At 50.6% G+C, this 22,164-nt stretch overlaps 1 protein-coding gene across 3 annotated transcripts in view; it reads right to left on the bottom strand.

Annotated features, from left to right (window-relative positions):
• Positions 1–22,164, bottom strand: part of GMIP (GEM interacting protein) — a 165,996-nt gene that overhangs the window by 18,983 nt on the left and 124,849 nt on the right. For all 3 annotated transcript variants that reach the window (XM_075346305.1, XM_075346303.1, XM_075346306.1), the window contains one exon: positions 12,627–12,817. In XM_075346305.1, coding sequence (XP_075202420.1) covers positions 12,627–12,817 — 191 coding nt within the window. The remainder of the gene's footprint in view (positions 1–12,626; positions 12,818–22,164) is intronic.

Raw genomic sequence — 22,164 nt, forward strand, 5'->3', positions numbered from 1 at the left:
CCGGGAGTGCAGGTGCAGCCGTCTGTGGGACCGTCCTACCAGCCGTTTGGTTTACCGTACAAACTGTGTCCATGTCTCAGGCTGAGTGAGTACCACAGTGCCGCAAGGCACAGCGCCGCCCCCGCGTCCCTGCGCCCACCAGGCCCCGCACCTCACAAACCATCACCGGGCCCCGGGATCACCAACCCTTACCCACGGAGGGGCAACACAACACCTGGCTGCTCCCCATCACCATCCCCGGGATCCCCACTCAGAGCAGCGGTGGTGCAATCACCACAACCGTGGGTGGCGTCACGAACTATAACAATCCCCCACACCCAACAACAACCCCCTTTCACTCACGGGCGAGGAGTGTCGCTCGAGGAACCCCGGGATCCGGCCCACAGCTCGAGCCACCACTGAGCAGCTGCCGGACCCGAGCAGAAGGGGTGAGCGTAGTGTGCCGACACCCTCCTCCCCGCCCGCGACAACTTGGCGTCACGAACAGGATCTTACCGCTCTGCCGTCTGGTAGAGGTGCGCCTTGTTACCGCCGGAGGTATCCGGCAGAAAAATTTCAGAAGCCGCCATCTTTGGCGCGAAGAGTTCCCGCTCGAGCGTCTTCTCGAGCAGTAGAGGCGCGAAGGCCAAAACCCCGCCCCGAGAGAGGAGGGGCCGGAAAGAGCTAAGGGGGACGAAAACAAGATGTCTGCGCCCGACGGAGCCGCTGGAGGAGCGGTGGTCGCAGCCGCAGCGGCACCTGCGGATGGGAATGGGCCTGCCCAAGCCCCGGTTGTACCGGCGGGAGGTGCCGCGACCCCCGCGCTCGCTCAGGTCATGCCGTTTTCCTTGCCCTATGCACCCGGAGCTGCCTGGCTACCGCAGTATGATGGGAAACCGGATGCCCTACAGGCCTTCCGGAAAAAGCTTAACCCGTTGCTGGAGCTGTACCCCCTGACTGATAAGCAACGAGCGGCGATAGTGCTAGGCCAGCTAACCGGTGCGGCGGAGCAGGAAGCGGAGACCTGGGCCGAGGGGGACCGGCTCTCTGTAGCCACCATCTTTGAGAAGCTACAGACTGCCTTCGAGACCCGGACTGAAGCTGAGCTGAGGATGCAGTTTTACCAGTGCCGGCAACGAGCCGGGGATAGCATTCGGGACTATGCTCTACGTCTGCAGACCGCCCTCCGCACGCTGAAGCGGGTGAACTCTATTAATGAGGCGGATAGCAACAAGATGCTGGTGGAGCAATTTGCGCAGGGGATGAGGTCCCCTGAGGATCGTAAACAACTCCGGCTGTGGGCCCTGGAACACCCTGATGTGGACTTTGCTGTGTTAAAAGAGCGGGCTATCAAAGCACTCCAGCCCCCGGCTGCTGAAGTTCTGGAACCCGTCCTGTGGCCCGTCGAGACAGCTCCTGTTGTGGCGGCCTCAGCCAAACCAACCTCTGTAATGCCTGCAGCCCCAAGCAGCACAGTCGAAGAGTTGGCAGCCCAGGTCCGTCGCATGGACGAAGACCTTGCCAAAATCCTTGCTGCACTGCAACCTTTGACCAGATCTCAGCCTCCAGCGCAGATACAGCTTGCTGACAGTCCCGAGGATGTTCCCTGGATGCAGCAGAGAAGTGCTAACAACCCGCGGAGCAGACCTCCAATCTGCTACAAGTGCCGTAAGCCGGGCCATTACTACCGACAGTGCCCGTTAAACGAGCAACCCCTGGGGCCCCGGCCCAATCCTCAGGAGTAGAACATCGTGGCCCCCCGGACTGGCGAGACCGATATATCGGGGCCCGCCCTATCATCCCCGTGGCTGTGGACGGTATACCAGTGATGGCTCTCTTGGACACTGGATCACAGGTAACTACTATACCGTACAAGTTGTACCAGCGGTATTGGGCCGTAGACGAGCTGGCGCCCCCAGACAATAGCATAACGTTGATAGCCGCTAATGGACTTCCATTGACCCAGGTGGGGTATAAACAAGTGGCTATGACAGTGGGGCAAGCTGAACTACAACACCAGGGTATGATTGTGATCATGAATGAACCCAGTGATCATAACCCGAAGATAGTGCTGGGAACCAATGTGATGGAACACTGCATGGCTGATGTGTTGACCCTATTGCAACAGCTGGCCGCCACAGCGGCGGGGAGCCGGCAGAGGGCTGTGCAGCGTGAAATCCGTGCCCTGATGTACCGCCAGCATGTAAGCTCAACAGGAGGGGAGATTGGTGGAGTGAGAGTGATGGATGTTGCTCCATTGACTGTGCCCCCTAGGAGTGAGATGATGATCTGGTGTAGGGCAGCAGTAGGGCCTCAGGGGCGTGACTACCCCGCAATGATGGAGCCCATGCCTTCTGAGCACTGGCCCACTGTAATGGCCGCCCGAGGGGTGGTGGATGTGAAGAAAGGGAGAGTGCCTGTGAGAGTGTTGAACTGTGGGGAGGAAGAAGTCAGGCTTCCCCGGTATGCCACCATTGCCAAGCTGCTTACCCTGGACCCTCACACTATCCATGAAGCCAGCCCATCCACACCCCAACCTGCCACCAACACTCCCCCACCCCAGGGGGACATAAAAGAGTGGCACCAACAGCTACATGTAGGCACTGATGATACCCCCACACATCACAGGGCAGGGGTACACAGGGTGGTGCAGGAGTACGAACAGGTTTTCAGTAAGCACCCCCTAGACTTCGGGCAGATCAAGGGGGTCCAACACCACATTCCCACAGGTGAACATCCCCCTGTCAAAGAGAGGTACAGACCTATTCCCCCTGCACATTACCAGTGTGCCAAGGATATGTTGAGGAATATGAAGGAGGCGGGGGTTATTGGGGATAGCTGTAGTCCCTGGGCCGCTCCGTTGGTACTGGTTAAGAAGAAGGACGGTACTATGCGGATGTGTGTGGACTACCGGAAGATCAACCAGATAACCCATAAAGATGCCTATCCATTACCGCGTATTGAAGAGTCTTTGGCCGCACTGAGGACCGCAAACTACTTCTCGACCCTTGACCTCACCAGCGGGTACTGGCAAGTGGCCGTGGCTCCAGAGGACCGGGAGAAGACCGCCTTCACCACCCCGATGGGGCTCTGCGAATTCAATAGCATGCCGTTTGGGCTGTGCAATGCCCCTGGGACCTTCCAACGGTTGATGGAGTGCTGTCTGGGACATTTAAACTTCGAGACCGTCCTGCTGTATTTGGATGATGTGATTGTTTATTCCCAGACGTATGAAGCCCATCTGGAGCACCTGGCCGAGGTGTTCGCGTCCCTTGCCAAGTACGGGATGAAGTTGAAGCCCTCAAAATGCCACCTGCTGAAACCCAGGGTGCAGTATCTAGGGCATGTGTTGAGTGCGGATGGTGTCGCCCCCGACCCTGAGAAGATCACTGCCATCCAAAGCTGGCCGAGACCAACTACAGTGAGGGAGGTAAGGCAGTTTCTGGGTCTGGTGGGGTACTATCGGCGCTTTATAAAGGGGTACACGAAGATGGCTGCCCCCATGCAAGATCTCCTCGTGGGACAGACCAAAGGTGGTAGACCCATCGGAGCCCCACTGTCGTGGGAGGACAAGCATGAGGAGTCCTTTTGCCAGTTGAAGGCGGCCCTGACCGGAGAAGAGGTCCTGGCGTACCCTGACTATGGGCGCCCATTCATCCTCCACACGGACGCCAGTAACGTGGGGCTAGGAGCGGTCCTATCCCAGATCCAGGATGGAAAGGAGAAGGTGATTGCCTACGCCAGCCGAAAACTCCGGCCGACCGAAAGGAACCCTGAGAACTATAGCTCCTTCAAGCTCGAGCTACTGGCGTTGGTGTGGGCTATCACGGAGCGGTTCCGTCACTATTTGGCGGCAGCAAAATTCACCGCATTCACGGACAACAATCCGCTGACTCACCTGAACACGGCCAAGTTGGGCGCGCTGGAGCAGCAGTGGGTAGCCCGGTTAGCCAACTATGATTTCACCATAAAGTACCGAGCTGGTCGTGTCAACATCAATGCAGATGCACTCTCCCGGATGCCCCATTTGTCAGAAGAGGGGTGCGAGGATGACGACCTCGAGGAGATTGAGTTGCCTGCGTTTCACCAGCCGCCTACTGAGAGGGTACAAGTATGTCAGCAAAGGGTGGATCTGGACCCGCGGCCCAGTCAAGAGTGGCAGGACGCCCAGGACCAAGCGCCGGCTGTCCGCCTTGTCAAGACCCTGGTGGAACAAGGTGCTATGGGAATAGACCCTGCCGCTCCAGCCGAAGCCCAACGCTTGTGGAAAGAACGGAAACGGCTTTACCTACACCAAGGGAGGCTGTACCGTGAGCTGATCAACCCGAAGACCCATGAGAAAATATGCCAGTTAATCGTTCCTCAAGTTGATGTCGCTACTGTCCTACAGGCATACCATGATGGTGCTGGCCACTTCGGGTGGAAGAAGCTGGAGATGCTGTTGAGGGAGCGGTTCTATTGGAGTGGGATGCGCAAATCGGTGGAAGCCTGGTGCCGAGAGTGCGGTCCTTGTACGCTGAGAAGAAAGGACGAGACTAGCCAGAGGGCACCATTACATCCCATAGTCACCCATCAGCCGCTGGAGCTGGTCGCCCTAGACCATGTCAAACTCACCCCTAGCCGAAGTGGATACACCTACGCCTTGACCATGGTAGACCACTACTCAAGATTTATGGTAGTAGTCCCCGTTAAGGACCTGACTGGTCGAACCGCTGCTCGAGCGTTCCAGGCCTATTTTTGCCGACCCCATGGGTACCCCGAGAAGGTGCTGACTGACCAAGGCCCGGCTTTTGAAGCAGAAGTGTTTCACGAATTCTGCCAGTTGTACGGCTGCAAGAAGATCCAGACCACTCCGTACCACGCCCAGACCAACGGCATGTGCGAGAAAATGAACCATTTGGTCCTGGGGCTCCTCAAGACGCTACCGCTGGAAGAACGGAACATGTGGCCAGAAAAGTTACCCGACTTGGTCGACATGTACAATAATATCCCGTCCAGCTCGACGAAGTGCACCCCAGCGTATCTGATGAGGGCTCGTCCTGGCCGCCTGCCGGTGGATCTGGAGATGGGGTTGGAGGCCCCGGAAGCACTCCCTTCAACGGCAGAGTGGGAAAGTCGGAGGAGGGCCCAATACCGGCAAATCCAGGAGTATGTGGAGAAAAACCTCAGTCGGAGTCGAGAACAGCAAGAGCACCGGTTCAATCAGAAGGCACCCGCAGGTCCTTTCCAGCCAGGAGATGTGGTGCTGAAACGGAAGAGGAAAGCCCACAAACTGGATGATCAGTGGGAGCAAGTCCCTTACGTCATACAACCCACAGAGTGGGACGATGGGAAGACCTACCAGATCAGTCGTGACCAAGGGGGTACCCTGGCCACCGTTTCTCGGGACCATCTGAAAAAATGCCCCCCAGCGTTGAAGGCAGAGGCTGAAGTACCGGTTCCTCCACCAGTGGAAAAGGCGGCAGAGGTAATCCACACTGTGATGGGTGACTTCCCAGCAAACTGGCCTACACAGAACGGCGCGGTGATACTTCCAGTGATACTGTTCCCACAACCCGTGGATGAAGAAGTAGTGGAAGCGGTTAACCGTGAGCCGGAACCAGTGCCAGTGCCCAGGGATGAACCTGTACCCAGCCCCCCTACACCTCCGCCTGCTCCACACTATAGCAGGGAGGAGGAACCGATTGTTCCCTCTACCCCACTGTCTAGCAACACTGACACCGGGCCCCGAAGGTCCACCCGTTCCAACCTAGGTAGACCCCCACTTAGGTACAGGGAGACCGTTCTATGAGTAAAAGGGGTCCGCAAATGTGAGGGAGTGGTTATTTGTTTGAAAAGTTTGAAAAATGATGAAAATGAAAATTAACCGAAGTTTACCTGATTGTCTGTTGTGATTTGCAACCGGCTGGAGCCGGCACCGTTGTCCCCGTGGGGACCGTTTAAAAATGCATGGGAACTATCCATGGACAAGCCCGTGAACTTGCAGGGCAACCACAGACGTTAGTGGCTTGTAAATATGTTGGTTACCGTTACCGTTTCCGCAGGCCGCCTCCGGAGAGGCAGGTTGGAGGGAGGGCCCTCAGCAGAGTAGGCCAGGGCCCAGCCACCAAAGGAACCGGTGGCTACCCTCTGGAGGGAAGGACAGATCCCGCTCGGGTACCGTGTGCTGGACTGTGGGTCAAGGGGTGCTGCCTGGGTTTTAGGGGCAGCATCAGGGCCAGGTTACTTGGGTGGGAGAGAGCGGAAACCGTAACCGTAAACCGTTGCAACGTTAAAAGAAATGTGCCTCCCGTCTTGGGAAGAAGTTATTAAAAATGTTATTCATGTTTGTTTAACCTTGTTACCCCTTTTTCAGAAAAATAAAACCGGTGTAGGACGGCAGCCCGCGGACGGTCTGCATTTTGCTAAGGGGGAATGTGTCGCCCTGGGCAAGCCAGGGGTCACAGGTCACAACACCACCACACCCCACACTCCAAGTAGGCACATCACAGCTAACCAGAAATCCTTGTTGCCTTCCTCCAGAGGCTGATGATTCACACCAGGGGGTGGGCCAGGCGGTTGGCTCCGCCCACCAAGGAGATCACAGCTCTGGAGGCGGGGGAAACCAGGCAGTCAGCTCAGGGACGAGCTTGAGTAAACAGAGAGAGTAGCCCAGGCAGGGCTAAAGAAAACAACTAAGTAAAAGCAAAGAAAGAAAAAGGAGTAAAGGAGGAAAGCAAGAGTGGTGACAGTGAGAGGAAAGCCTGAAGGTCCAGCTTTGTGTAGGGCCAGAACAGCAAGGTCAGCGACGGCGGTGACTGTCTGGAGGGGGGCCGTTTGGAAGTTCCTGGAAGGACCCCGTTGGCTGTGTGCCCGGTGGTCTGGAGCAGTGTTCCGAAGGGCAGTCAGCACCAGGGCAGGGGCCTCTCGGACCCCGGCAAGGCTAGGAGTCGCCAAATTTGCCGAATCCGTCAGTGAAGGGGACGTAGATCCCCCAGCAACCAAGTCCCGATTGACGGCAACAGCCCAACCTGAAGCAGAGAGACACCGCCACCGCCAAGGCACCAGTTTCTCAGGGCCAGCGCCTGCGGGCAAAGTGTAGAGCTCCTCCGGCCCAGATTGTAGTCGGGGAGCGGGTAACCGGAGGGAATCCACCGCTACCATCAGTCAAACATAGGTGCAAGGAAGAGGGACATCACCGTCACCTACCGGGAGTGTAGGTGCAGCCGTCTGTGGGACCGTCCTACCAGCCGTTTGGTTTACCGTACAAACTGTGTCCATGTCTCAGGCTGAGTGAGTACCACAGTGCCGCAAGGCACAGCGCCGCCCCCGCGTCCCTGCGCCCACCAGGCCCCGCACCTCACAAACCATCACCGGGCCCCGGGATCACCAACCCCTACCCACGGAGGGGCAACACAACACCTGGCTGCTCCCCATCACCATCCCCGGGATCCCCACTCAGAGCAGCGGTGGTGCAATCACCACAACCGTGGGTGGCGTCACGAACTATAACAATCCCCCACACCCAACAACAACCCCCTTTCACTCACGGGCGAGGAGTGTCGCTCGAGGAACCCCGGGATCCGGCCCACAGCTCGAGCCACCACTGAGCAGCTGCCGGACCCGAGCAGAAGGGGTGAGCGTAGTGTGCCGACACCCTCCTCCCCGCCCGCGACAGATCCCTGTTTGCTGTACCAGGGTGTGGGACCCGAATACACCCGCCGGAGGTCACCAGTCACTGGCAATTTGGTTTACCATTGGACTCTATGTGAATTTCTCTGGAACTGGAGTACACCCTTACCACCCGGTCCAGCCCTGCAGAACACGCTCCGCAGCATTCCATCCCGTATACCTGAGCCCCAGGACAACACCTCCACTACCCATGGAGGGGATACCATCCTGCTGCCCCGCTCCTTCAGCCCCGAGCACCTCATATCAAGGCAGCGGCGGTGTCAACATCCATCACCGCAAGCCACGGGTGGCGTCACTGACAAACTCTTCCCCTGTAAATACCCCTTTTTATTGTTGTGGGTGATGGAGCGGTGCACAAGCCCCGGATTCGGCTGCAACTCGAGCCCCAGCCACGATCCCGGATCCGAGCGCCTCGGGTAGCCTTCCCTGACGTGGTCAGTCACCCCCTGTCTGCGCCATAATCACTTTATGTAGGGAAAGTTATTTCCCACCGTTATAGCTGAATTATTTTCAAAGCAATAATAACAAGTAATGCTCCTTAAAAGCTTTCAAAAGTATAGACTGTGGAGTAAGTAAAATGGACCCCAATATTATATCTTCCCTTGTTTTATACCTGCAACCAGGAACACCATGCACTGGCCAAAAACCGCCCTCACCTCACCCCAACCTCACTATCAGTAAGACTCTCATCCATCAGCAGAAGAAGAGGACGCAACATTGTCCATTTACCAGGTATATCTGTACATGACGTGACTGTACCCGGTCCGGCAGATCAGCCTGGGTCACATCCTTTACCCTGCTAATCAGGGGAGGTCCAAGAAGTTGGACCCTCTATAATCATACACTGATAGGCAATTGATTAGGAAAGATATACATTTCATGAGTACATTCGGTTTTCTGCCCTATAAGATAAGGCCCAAGCCAAGGTGTTTGGCTATGACCCTACACATTGGAAAAGCAGATCCCTGGATGTGTGGCTGTCTGACCACGTCTCCTTCAAAGATCTTCTCCGGTGACCGCCTGTTGCTTGATGCTGCCGCAAACTGGGAGCCAGCACTTAAGTAAAGAAGGAGCCACTCCAGTACATAGGAAAAAAACTGCAGTTTGCTGCAGGAACTCATGAAAAGAATATAGAATTGGTAGCAGGTCCAAAGCTTGGTCAGTGTGTCTTCTTCTTTACACAGCGTCACACGCCTTGTGATTACAGATGGTGACACATATGAGAGGCATTTCAGGTATACAGAATGTTTGAAGAGAGCCCTCCATTTTTCTGAGCTTGATTCCTTAAAACTGCAGCCTAGTTTGGTGTAGTACCTGTGCCCCAGCCTGGAGCGCCCAGAATTTCTGCACCACCACCTCCAGGTCCGGTCTACATGCAGCCTCTGGTCCATCACCTCCTGTGCTGTCTCAGGGTCCCCACAATCATGGCTGTTACATGGAGGCAGAGATTGGCTGTAGGCTTCTCGTCCTACTCTTCCCAGATTTGCCTACGAGATTGAAATCCAGATAACCACGTTTCCTATCCAATGGCAGGCTTGCTACCTGTGTCTCCTTCCTCTCACACACACTAAATGCAGATTACCCTGTCATACTCTCTCTGATTGAATTCACATTCCTCCACTCAACTGAGCTCTCTGAAACTTGGTAGCAAAAGTCTTCTTTTTTTCCTCCTAAATTTTTTTTCCAGCTCCAGGGCCTGGCTAACCATTAATCATCTTGTACCTACATGTCACGGGTGTGTCACAGTTGACAGACAACCCTGTGGTGTCCGGCTGCAGAAGGTCACAGTGTGTGGCTGCACAAAATGCAATTTGATATTCCATCCTTTCCTTTGTGGTGTGAATGAAGTTTTGTTTGTCTTCTCTATTAGGATTTACTCTTTCCCCTTTAGGACCCAGTGGAGATCTTTTCCTTTCAGCTACTAATCATTATCCCCTTGCTGTGTCTTTATATAGCTGCATTACCACTTGGTATGTTGCTGGTAATAAAGTTAAGTTTCTATACAATCCTGATTGCAAGCAGTCGGCTTGTATTTATTTGGAGAAGCATTGTTGTATGTTGCTGTTCCTCTCCCTAAAGCTGGGTTTACACACTGCAACATCTCAAACGACATCGCTGTAACGTCACTGGTCATGTGACGCAATAGCGATGTTGTTTGCGATGTTGCAGTGTGTGAAACACATCAGTGACCTGGCCCCCGCTGTGAAGTTGCTGATCGCTACAAATCGTTCAGGACCATTCCTAGGTCCTTTGTTTCCCGCTGTGCAGCATGCATCGCTACAAAGTTTCAGTGTGTGAAAGACTTTGCAGCGACTTTGTTAGCAACTTCCCTTTCAAAAAGCTGCTTATCAATGTCCCCAACAACCAGCTAGGTCGCTCTGCAGGTCCGGATCGCTGTTGAGTTGTTGGCCAGGTTTGCCTGTTTGACAGCTCACCAGCGACTCAACAGAGACTTAGGGAGGTCGCTGTTACATCACAAAACCGGTGACGTTACAGCGATGTCCTTTGCGATGTTGCAGTGTGTAAACCCAGCTTAAATCATCTTGGAGATAAGTTGTTTGTTTGCTTTTACCCTATTTGTTTTCCCAGTCTGTTCTTTAGAACTTAAGGCCCAGTCACACACAACGACTTACCAGGGATCCCGACAATGATACGACCTGATAAGGATCACTGGTAAGTTGCTGGGAGGTCGCTGGTGAGATGTCACACAGTTGACCTTACCAATGACGCAGTAACGATGAGCAACCTGTATAACGATCTCTGCGGGCGTTGGGACCGTGTTAGGAGGTCGTTGGTAGGCGTCAAACACAGCGATGCGTCCTGCCCAGCAGGACATCACCTTTTGAAGAAAATGGTCCGGACCATTCGGCAACGACTAGCGATCTCACAGCAGGGGCCTGATCGCTGGTAGGTGTCACACATAACGAGATCGCTGGCGAGATCGTTGCAACGTCACAGGAACGGAGACTCAGCAACGATCTCGTTAGCGATCTCATTGTGTGTGACGGGGCCTTTAGTGGGGTTGACTAGAACTCATCCTGTCCGTTCATTATCTAGGGCCCAATTCAGGGTCAGCCAGGGCCAGGTATCCTGCTCGGCGCATAGATGCGGAACCTATCTATGAACGTCATGAGAGCCAGGGGCCAGCGGAATGTTTTACCAGGGGTCACCATCTCCCACTCCCCTAAACACAGGGTTTGCCTCTTCCCTCCCCTCCTTTTTCACTGTTCGCTTGGTATTTCCCCATACCTAGAGTGACACTGCAATGTTGCTTTCACTTATCCCCAATATCATTACATTTGGAATCCATAATAATCACAATAATATTAATAACAGTCGCATCAAACATCAACATACAAAGGATTCAATAGTATAACACATCACAGCATAAAGTCAGAATAGCAACATCTTTAGGGGGGATAATCCTCTGCCTGTCTGTTACACCCCTGTGCACATTATACTAAAGCGGGCTTTACACGCTACAACAAATCTAACGCACATCCGGCATCGTTAGTGTTGTTGTAGCGTGTGACAGCTACGTGCGATTGCGATTGAACGTAAAACTGTTCATCGCATACACGTCGTTCATTTCCTTAAACTTGCACGTCGGGTTGTTCAATGTTCCCGAGGTACCACACATTGTAGTGTGTGACACCCCGGGAACGATGAACAGATCTTACCTGCGTCCCGCGGCTCCCGCCGGCAATGCGGAAGGAAGGAGGTGGGCGGGATGTTTGCGTCCCGCTCATCTCCGGCCCTCCGCTTCTATTGGCCGGCTGCCGCGTGACATCGCTGTGACGCCAAACGTCCCTCCCACTCCAGGAAGTGGATGTTCGCCGCCCACATCGAGGTCGTATGGACGGGTAAGTACGTGTGACAGCAAATAATCGTTTGTGCGACACGGTCAACAAATTGAACGTGTCGCACATACGATGGGGGCGGGTCACATCGCGTATGATATCGTATGCGAAATTGTAAGGTGTAAAGAAGGCGTAACATCGACCACTATTGGTAGGATTAGTTGATAATGTAATAATGTAAAAAAAGAAAGGGATCTGGCATGTCCAATTTTTGACTGATCTTTTTTTTTTTTTTTCGGGCGATAAGACTCCACCAGCGGAATGTGGCAGCTAGAGTTGGGGAGAGATACCTGCTGAACGATCGTTCGGCCGACAGCTCATGTAGGATCGTTGACAATGGGTTTGGTAAAAAAGATATGTGGAAGTCAAAAGGAAAATCTCAGAGCACAGACCCCCTAAGGCTGCTTTCACACATCAGTTTTTTGCCATCAGGCGCAATCCGGCAGAAACATGAAAAAACGCATCCGGTGTCTTTTGACACCGGATGCGTTTTTTCCACCATAGACTTCTATTAGCGCCGGATGGTCTTGCGTTCCATCTGGCTTTCGTTTGTCCGGCGGCCAGATGGAACGTTGAGGTGAACGTTTTTTGTCTCCGGCGAAAAACCGCATCGCGCCGGATACGGCGCCGTACGGCATGTTTATAATGGAAGCCTATGGACACCGGATCCGGCGTAATACGGCAAAAAACAGATTACGGCCGCCGAATCCGTTTTTTTGAACTGAGCATGCTCAGTATCAAAACGGATCCGTCAAAAAACGGAAGAAACGGATGAAAAAAACTGATGCGACTAATCCGTTTTTTCGCCGGATCCGTTGCATCACTTTTTTCGCCGGATCATGCCTGATGGTAAAAACACTGATGTGTGAAAGCAGCCTAATCCAGATTCAGCAGTTCTCTAAGGTGAGCATCCATTGGGGGCAACGTATCAGTGCCACTGTTTAAAGTGTCAAGTTACTCTAAATTGTATGTTCTTGCTGTACCTCAGTTCAACCTGCAGATGTCGCTGTTGCTGCAGTATTATTTTAGTTGGCGCACAATATGGTAGTAATTTCGATAAATCATAGAGCACAACTAGATAGGGGGTACAGAGGAATATCCTTATGGTAACGTCACCTTTGGCTTGCAGGGGTGTGCTCCTGGAAAGTGAATTTTTCAGGCTCTGTATACTTCCGTGGTAAAGTCAAGATAAATTGCAGATATCGGTCCCCAACTTCATATGGTTCGCACAGGCTGAGCAGGTTGCCGTATCCGGAGGGCACAGATTCACACTGTGAGCGCTTCATGCGCATAAGGTTCTGCGTCACCTGCCAGAGAATAGAAAAAATGGTTTTATGGGTTAACATCTGTGTGGATTTTGGCACCAGGCAAAAGTTCACCTCTGGAGATGAAAGGAACAAGAGGCAATAAGAGTTCTCTACAGTTCAGGTCCGTGCCCACGATCAGTGTTTGCAGCGTTTTGGATGCTGCATGTTTCAGCTGATTCCAAAATGCTGCGTTGTGCAGTACAAATTAAAGCTATTTTTGTCAATACAAAGCACCAAAAAAAATCAACAATAAATACAATATAAATTAATGTGTATTCATATAGGACAAATTAGAAAAACCATTACTAGGGATGATCGAATACCGCAAATATTCGGCAACGTCCATATTCGCCGAATAGGTCGCCACTATTCGACTTTTTTGCGAATATTCGATGCACAATGTAAGTCTATGAGATATCGCTAGCGATCGCACCTGCCCCCGTCGTTTGTGCATCACGGGCAAATCGCTGCACGTGGCAAACAATATCGCCGGTAACCATCACACCAACTTACCTTCCTAACGCTGTGTCCGGTGAACAACCTCTTTTTTTCAGGGGGAGGGTCGTGCGGCGTCACAGCGCCGTCACACAGCGGCCCACCAATAGAAGCGGAGGGGTGGAGAGCAGCCGCATTAACGACACACCCACCCTGTTGCCGAAGGACACAGGAACGCTGTTGTTTGTCGTTCCCGAGGTGTCACACGTAGCGATGTGTGCTGCTTCAGGAACGACGAACAACCTGCGTCCAGAACGAGCAACGATATTTGGGAAATGAACGACGTGTCAAAGATTCACAATTTGGTGAGTATTTCTGATCGTTAGCGGACGCTTGTAGGTGTCACACACAACGACGTTGCTAACGACGCCAGATATGCGTCACGAATTCCGTGACTCCAGCGATATCTCGTTAGCGATATCGTTGCGTGTAAAGTGGCATATAGACTAACATTGCGCATCGAATATTCGCATAGTGGCGAACTATTCATCAGATATTCACAAAGCCGAATATTGCCGAATATTTGTGATATTCGATCATCCCTAATTACAACACAAAAACAAAAACCAAAACCGAGATGTAGTTCAAATAAATTTTAATAAACAATAAAGGAACAATTTTGGTAAAAAATGACAACAACAAAAAGTAATCCAGAAAAGGCGTCCGTGGAGAAAATAATAAATTGCTCACAAAAAAATCACCTGTGCAAAGTGCAATAAAGTGCATATAGGTTTAATTAATAACAATATGCAATATAATAAATAATTTCAATAAATATAAGAGAATCTCCATAGTAAATCTGAATTATTGCACAAATCCATCGATGTAAAAATATATATCACTCCAAAAAAATATTTTATATATCTATTGCACTGATCAATCCAACATATGGAGGCTTCTTACATCAATAAAAAACAATATTGCATGATAGAAAAATTATTTTTTACATATATTGCACATACCCTATTGCACCAAGACCAATAACTATTGCACAATTAAGGTATCTAGCAGCACAATCAAAGTTATATTGCACAGACAGGGGCCAATGAAATATCAATAGCCCAATGCAATGCAGGATGATAGGAATAGAAAACACCCTGCATGCATATAACAGCCGTTTAGTCAGGAGAGATAAAAGAGGCCAAAATAACCAAAAACTGAGCAATTAGAACATACCAAGGTAACCCGCAGTGTGCACCACCACAAACGCCGACCCCAACGTACGTTTTGATATTCCTTCGTCAGGGATAATAATTAAACCTATATGCACTTTATTGCACTTTACACAGGTGATTTTTTTTGTGAGCAATTTATTATTTTCTCCACGGATGCCTTTTCTGGATTGCTTTATGTTGGTGTCATTTTTTACCAAAATTATTGTACATTACAAGCATGGTGGATGGGTTTTCTAGAAATCCCGTGCCCACTGTGCATGTACGGCCAGCAGCATAAACTGACCTGCAGTGCGGCTTTCAAAGGCCGCAGCATGTCAATTATTTCCTGCAGAGTCACATGTGTCCTCCATAGGGAGAACACAAGCAAGAGACCACAGTGCCCCGAACCCTGATCGTGGACACGAACAGCTGCGGTCTCCTGAGTTCTCCTATAGAGGAGACTTGCTGCCTTACAGGTCAGGTCTGCTGAGTCCAGGACACAGTGAGTCCTGATCGTGGGCACATACTCTTAAAATGTTAAAATGAGACACATTCCCCATTGTTATTGGAAAATTTGTCACTTCCACCCTTTGAATTCGAAATATAGTTGGGAAAAACATGTAATATTACTGTAATTCGGCTCATTCAACATAACTATATCTCGAAAGGTGTTGTCCGGGGCCACTCACGTTTCTGTACTGGAGGTGAGTGGAGCTGATGGCAGTAAAGGCTGCTTTACACGCGTCAATTTATCGTGCAATCGCATGTGCGATCGCACCCGCCCCCCTCGTTTGTCCGGCAAGGGCAATTTCTTGCCCGTGTCGCACAAAGTCGTAAACCCCCGTCACACGTACTTACCTTCCAAATGACCTCACTGTGGGCGGCGAACATACACTTCCTGAAGGGGGAGGGACGTTCGGCGTCACAGCGACGTCACACAGCGGCCGGACAATAGAAGCGGAGGGGCGGAGATGAGTGGGACATAACATTCCGCCCACCTCCTTCCTTCCGCATTGCCGACGGGACGCAGGTAAGCTGAAGTTCATCGTTCCCGGGGTGTCACACGGAGCGATGTGTGCTGCCTCAGGAACAATGAACAACCGGCGAGCAGAAGGATGTTCGATTTTTAGGAAATGAGCGACGTGTCAACGAGCAACGATAAGGTGAGTATTTTTGTTCGATCACAGATGCTCGTAGGTGTCACACGCTACGATATGTCAAACGATGCCGGATGTGCGTCACTAACGACGTGACCCCAACGACATATCGTTAGATATATCGTAGCGTGTAACGTGCCCTTAAGGTCTCACACACATGCCAAGATGCGTCCATGATCGGCAGCTATTGTGCACACGTCCAGATATTACTATACCTGCCAACCATGTACTCGACTTGGCAGAAGTGCAGGTTGTAATATCATCAGCACCAGTCAGCTTCGATGAGGAAATATGAGTGGCTCCGGACAATCCCTTTAAGATCAATATGGCACCAAAGTAGCCAAATCAACATTTATATTTACTGTTCTATTAAGGCATGATTTGTGGAGTATACGACTAATAGTTTTCCCGTGGACAGATTCTCCCCTCGAGCTGTGATCTCTGCAGCTTCTTTTGAGTGACCATGGGCCTCTTTGCTGCGTCTCTAATTGGTGCTCTCCTTGCTTGGGATATCAGGTTAGGTGGGCGGCCATGTCTTGGTAGGTGTGCAGTTGTGCTATACTCCTTCCATTTTTGGATGATGGATTGAGCAGTGCTCTGTGAGATGTTCACAGTTTGTGCTATTTTTTTTTTATAACCTAACCCAGCTTTACTCTTCTTTCTAAATTTATCCCTGATCTGTCAGGTGTTTTATTTGGTTTTGGATTCAATTTACTACTTCTGGAGGCAATTGGTCACTTGGAATTTTATTTAGGGGGTATCCGACTATAGACTATATCAGACTATAGGGGGCTACATAAAAATGCACGTCACAATTATCAGATCTATATTTGTAAAATATTTATAAAACCATGTATCATTTCCTTTACACTTCACAACTTTGTGTTGCTATAAAATCATTATAAAATGCATTTAAGTCTGTGAGTGTAACATGAAAAAATGTGGAAAGTTCACGGGCTATGAATACTTTTTCAAGGCACTGTAAAGTTGTAAGTAAGTTGTGTCAGAAAGTAGTTTTAGATAGATCCTACATGCAAAATTACTAAAGACCATGGTAACGATCCTTTTTTAGGGAAGGATGTAATTTCTATATAGATAGCTACTTCCCTCTATTTCATGTGATGTCCTTAAAGAGACATTTCAGCCAAAAAATATCTGCTGATATTCTAGATCCACGTGAAAAGATCACATGGCTTAATTGTTAAGGTCAGATGCACAATGATTTCCAAGTTGATGAGGAAACAGATCTAGTACAAGAGGTTGTCTTGTAAAAACACATACCTTAAAATATGGATGACCTATAGAAGGAAGCAGGCAGTCATATGTCCAAGTCAGGGCCAGACTGGCCATTGGGCAATTCTGACACATGCCAAAAGGGCCGGTCCCTGTAGTGGGCCACTCAATCTGCAGTCACCGCCGCTCTCCTCAGCAGTGTGCAGCATTAATTTGCCTTGCGCGCAGTAGTATTGCTGAAAGCTGCAGGACCAGGAGGCAGCGCGCTGTGCTGCGCTGCCCCAGCCCTGCTTTGCAGTGTAATCGTATGCGCAAGGCAAACTAAGGCTGCCCAGCATACACACTGATGAGGAGAGCGGCGGTGACCGCAGTTTTCTCCTTCCTATTCAAATGTGTTTATGTTTCTCAGACGTGTGATAGCGCCTTGCCTGGGGCTCGGACACGCAACAGCGTGATGAGGTCAGCACCTTGCTGATTGACATCTTCACACTGCTGCAGGCGCCACAAACACACATTAGGCAGCGGTAAGTGACCCATGAAGGAGCTCAAGATCTCAAGATGAAAGATGTAATCACTGTGGATGAGTGAGGAGTGGGTTAGGGCACATAACAGGGGAATATTTGTGAAAAGGACACAGCTTTGTGAGAGACAGTGGGGGGAGTATTTTATCCACAGGGTTAGTGTCTGTGTGAGGGGGGGATATTTTACAAAACGGCAGTGGGGGAATATTATGAACAGAGACAGTTTGGGGTGCTATATTATATAGAGAGGCAGTGGGGGTATATTATATAGACAGGCAGTGTGGGGGGTACATATTATATATAGAGGCAGTGTGTAGGGTATATTTTAAACAGAGACAATGTGGGGGGTATATTATATAGAGAGGCAGTGAGGGTATATTATATAGAGAGGCAATGGGGTATATTATTTAGAGAGGCAGTGTGGGGGGTATATTATAAAGAGAGGCAGTGGGGGTATATAATAAAGAGGAAGTGTTTGGATATATTATAGGGAGAGGCAGTGTGGGAGGTTCATTATAAAGAGAGACAGTGTGTGGGGGGTACATTATGGAGAGAAGCTGTGTGTGGGGACATTATGGACAGGGGCAGTGTATAGGAATATTATGGAGAGAGGCAATGTGGGAGGACATTATAGAGAAGGGCAGTGTGTGGGGGAATATTATAGACAGGGACAATGTGGAAGGACATTATGGAGAGGGGCAACATAGAGAGTACATTATGGAGAGAGGCAGCGTGGGCCGTATATTAGGAAGAGTGGCAGCATGGGGGTATATTATGTAGAGAAGCAATGTGGGAGAATATTATGGAGAAGGTCAGCATGGGGGTATATTATGGAGAGAGACAGCATGGGGTTTATATTAAGGTGAGTGGCAGCGTGGGGGTATATTAAGGAGAGTGGCAGCATGGGGGATATTATGGATAGAGGCAGCGTGGGGGTATATTATGGAGAGAGGCAATGCAGAGGGGTATAATTTTGAGAGGGGCAGCATGGGGGAATATTATGGAGAGAGGCAGCGTGGCGGTATATTAAGGAGAGTGATAGCATGGGGGAATGTTATGGAGAAAGGCAGTGTGTGGGGATATTTTGGAGAGAGGTAGTTTAGGGGGAATATTATGGAGAAGGAAAGTGTGGGGGGATGTTTTGAAGAGGGGCAGTGTTGGGGGTTTATTATGAAAAGGAGCAGTGTGGGGTTCATTTTGGATAAGGGCAGTGTGTATATGGGTGGAGATAATTTTGAGAAGGAAGCACAGCAATTATATAATTCAGGGGTGCGGAATGGGAGATATTAAGATTAATGGGTCAGAGTAATGATACTTTAATTTTTAAAGGCACTGTGTCTGGAAGTGCTGCTGAAGAACAAAGAGGGAGGTCTTCAGAGACGAGCTGTGGACATGAAACCTGATCATGGCATCTGTACTATAGGGAGACATGAGGGACTGGAAAGACTCATATCAGAGAAGATGTCATCTATAATTTACCTGAATGTAAATGATTATTTGTGAGACTCCCTGCATCACATCAGTACTGTGGTTACTGTATGGTCTGTAGTCTGATAATTATTGATAACAACTCCCAGAATCTCCTTACCATTATTAAGGACAAGCAGGGAGTTGACGGGTTATGCAATACAATTGTACATGGGGCTAAGCATGGTGATTTACTAATGTATGGACGGTGTTTTTTGCGCTGCATTCATGTGTTGACTGTGCTTCGGACCTTTCATTCATGTGCTGATGGTGGTTCTCGCACCTCATTTATGTGCTGTGGTGGTTCTGGTGGTGCATTCATATGCTGATGGTGGTTCTGGCCCTGCATTCATGTGCTGCTGGTGGTTCTGGTGCTACATTTATATACAGACTGTGGTTCTTATGCTGCATTCATGTGCTGATGATGATTCTGGCACTGTATTCATGTTTTGGTGCTGCATTTATGTACGGATAATGGCCCTGGCACTGCATTCATGTGCTGATGGTGGTTCTGAACTTGACAATCCAAAACAAGGTTTATGGCTATGTTAAAGCTTAAAAATCCTCAAAACTTTGTTTTGAGATTATGATGAGAGTTTGGCAAGATTTTGCTCAGTTTCTGCTCCAAAAACAGTGTAAATTAGCATATGTTTACACAAATATTGTTAAGCAGAATGTCTCCAAATCCAATCAGTTAGCTGCTGAGCTCGTTGATTGGTTGCAGCGCTGTTATTGTGATGTGACATTAGCGCTGCAGACAATAGCAGACCTGGGGAGTGAATGAATGAAACAAAGGCAGGAATGAGATTCCAAAAACAGAAAACCTAAGGGTATGTGAACACAAGGTATTTAAACTCAAGCAAAACTGCCAAATTTTTCAAGCAGAAGATGTTGAAAACCATGGTGTTATTTTCCTGACCCATCTTCTGCGTAGTTTTACAGTAGTTTTCTGTGCATTTTTTCTATGGTTTTGACCATCTTTTGTTTTTTTTAAGGGTGCTTTACACGCTGCGATATCGATAACAAAATATCGTCAGTGTCACGTCGTTCGTGATGCACATCCGGCGCCGTTACCGACATCACAGCGTGTAACACAAATGAGCAACGATCAATGAGCACAAAAACGTGAAAAATCGTTGCTCGTTGACACGTCGCTCATTTCCTTAATATCGCTGCTGCTGCCGGTACGATGTTGTTCGTCGTCCCTGCGGCAGCACACATCGCTATGTGTAACACCGCAGGAACGACGAACATCTCCTTACCTGCCTCCACCGGCAATGAGGAAGGAAGGAGGTGGGCGGGATGTTACGTCCCGCTCATCTCCGCCCCTCCACTTCTATTGGCCGGCCGCTTAGTGACGCGGCAGTGACGTCGCTGTGACGCCGAACGCACCTCCCCCTTGAGGGAGGGATTGATTGGCCGTCACAGCGACGTCGCTGCACAGGTATGTGCGTGTGACGCTGCCGTAGCGTTAATTGTCGCTACGACAGCGATCACCACATATCGTTAGAACGGCGGGGGCGGGTGCAAACGCATGCGACATCGCTAGCAATCGCTAGCGATGTCGCAACGTGTAAAGCACCCTTTAGTGTTTTCTCATTGTTTTTGTCACATTTTTTACTGCACTTTTAAGAAAAAGCGATGGTAAAACACAACAAAAGACGTCCAGGCATCTCCCGAGCCTTCCCATTGACCTGTATTGTAAAGTACAGAGCGTCTTCTGAGTGGAAAATACCAGAAGAATGGATCGGTCACTTATGTGACCGCTTGGTGGTTTTAGAAACCTGAATACTCAAAACTCTGAACCTGGGCACAGCGAGTAGATGCAGATGGTCATTCATTTTGAGTATTTTTCATAGTGGTTTACATGGTGGGATCTGCCCCCAAAAATGTCATTGCACATTCCCTAAGTGGCATGCACCCAAAATTAGCACCAGTGAAAACTACAAACTACAGCTTCATTGATCACCTCTCTATAGAATAGATCATCAATATTAGTTCAAGGGGATCTGATTTTGTATCCCTGACCACCAGTTATATTATTATTATTATTATTTATTATTATAGCGCCATGGAAATGGTATTCTGTCTGTCTGTCTGTCTGTCTGTCTGTCATGCTCCAAAATTGTGTCCTTACGGTGACACAAAGCTGATTGGCCGCTGAGCTCGCCATGGCCCCGCCCCCCGCACGGATTGGCTGCTCGCCCAGGCTGCGCCCCCACACGGATTGGCCGGCCGCTCGCCCAGGCTCCGCCCCCCTACAGATTGGCCTCTCGCCCCGGCACCCTGCAGGCATTGGCAACTCGGCCACGCCCCGCCCCCCTCACGCAATGCACGCTAGCTCTGGCCCCGCCCCCCCACGCATTCCCCGAACCGACATGGTCACGGAGCCACGACTCCCAGGTGAGTACTGTACCCCCGGGAGCCCACATCAGCGTACGCCGCCAACCCAGCCGACACATACCCTCGCATTGCTGGGGCTGGCCGGCGTATGCTGGTGTGGGCTCCCGTGCGAGCGGGGGATCAGATACGCTGGTAACCATGGTAGCATAGTTACCAGCGCATCAAGGTCCTGCAGCGGCGGAACATACACACACGCACACACATAACAGCACACACACACACATACACACACACACATCAGATCACACTCACTCTCACACACACCTCACACACACATCACATCGCATCCACACACTCACAACATCCTGGGATATCGCTTGCTTCTCGGCGGCGATACTGTGCTGTGAGCTTCCAGGATCTGCCGGAGGATCACATGGCCAGAAGCATGTGGTATCTCCGGATGTTGTGAGTGTGAGCGCGTATGTGCAGTATCGTCAATGTGTGTGTGCGTGAGTGTATGCGATCGGGTGTGTGTGAGTGTATGCGATCGGGTGGGTGTGTGTGAGTGTGTATGCGATCGGATCTGTGAGTGTCGTCAGAGGAGCACGGCGTGCTGGAGGAGGCTGGGAGGAGAGAGGCTGATCCTGGGGAAGGCTGGAATGGGGAGGCTGAGAGAAGAGAGGCTGATGCTGGGGGAGGCTGAGGCTGGGGTAGGCTGGGAGGAGAGAGGCTGATGCTGGGAGGAGAGAGGCTGATGCTGGGAGGAGAGAGGCTGATGCTGGGGACCGAAAAGGCTGATGCTGGGAGGAGAGAGGCTGATGCTAGGGGAGGCTGAGGCTGGGGTAGGCTGGGAGGAGAGAGGCTGATGCTGGGAGGAGAGAGGCTGATGCTGGGGGAGGCTGAGGCTGGGGTAGGCTGGGAGGAGAGAGGCTGATGCTGGGAGGAGAGAGGCTGATGCTGGGGGAGGCTGAGGCTGG

This window comes from Anomaloglossus baeobatrachus, chromosome 4 (assembly GCF_048569485.1).
Source record: "Anomaloglossus baeobatrachus isolate aAnoBae1 chromosome 4, aAnoBae1.hap1, whole genome shotgun sequence".
NCBI classification, from domain to species: Eukaryota; Metazoa; Chordata; class Amphibia; order Anura; family Aromobatidae; genus Anomaloglossus; species Anomaloglossus baeobatrachus.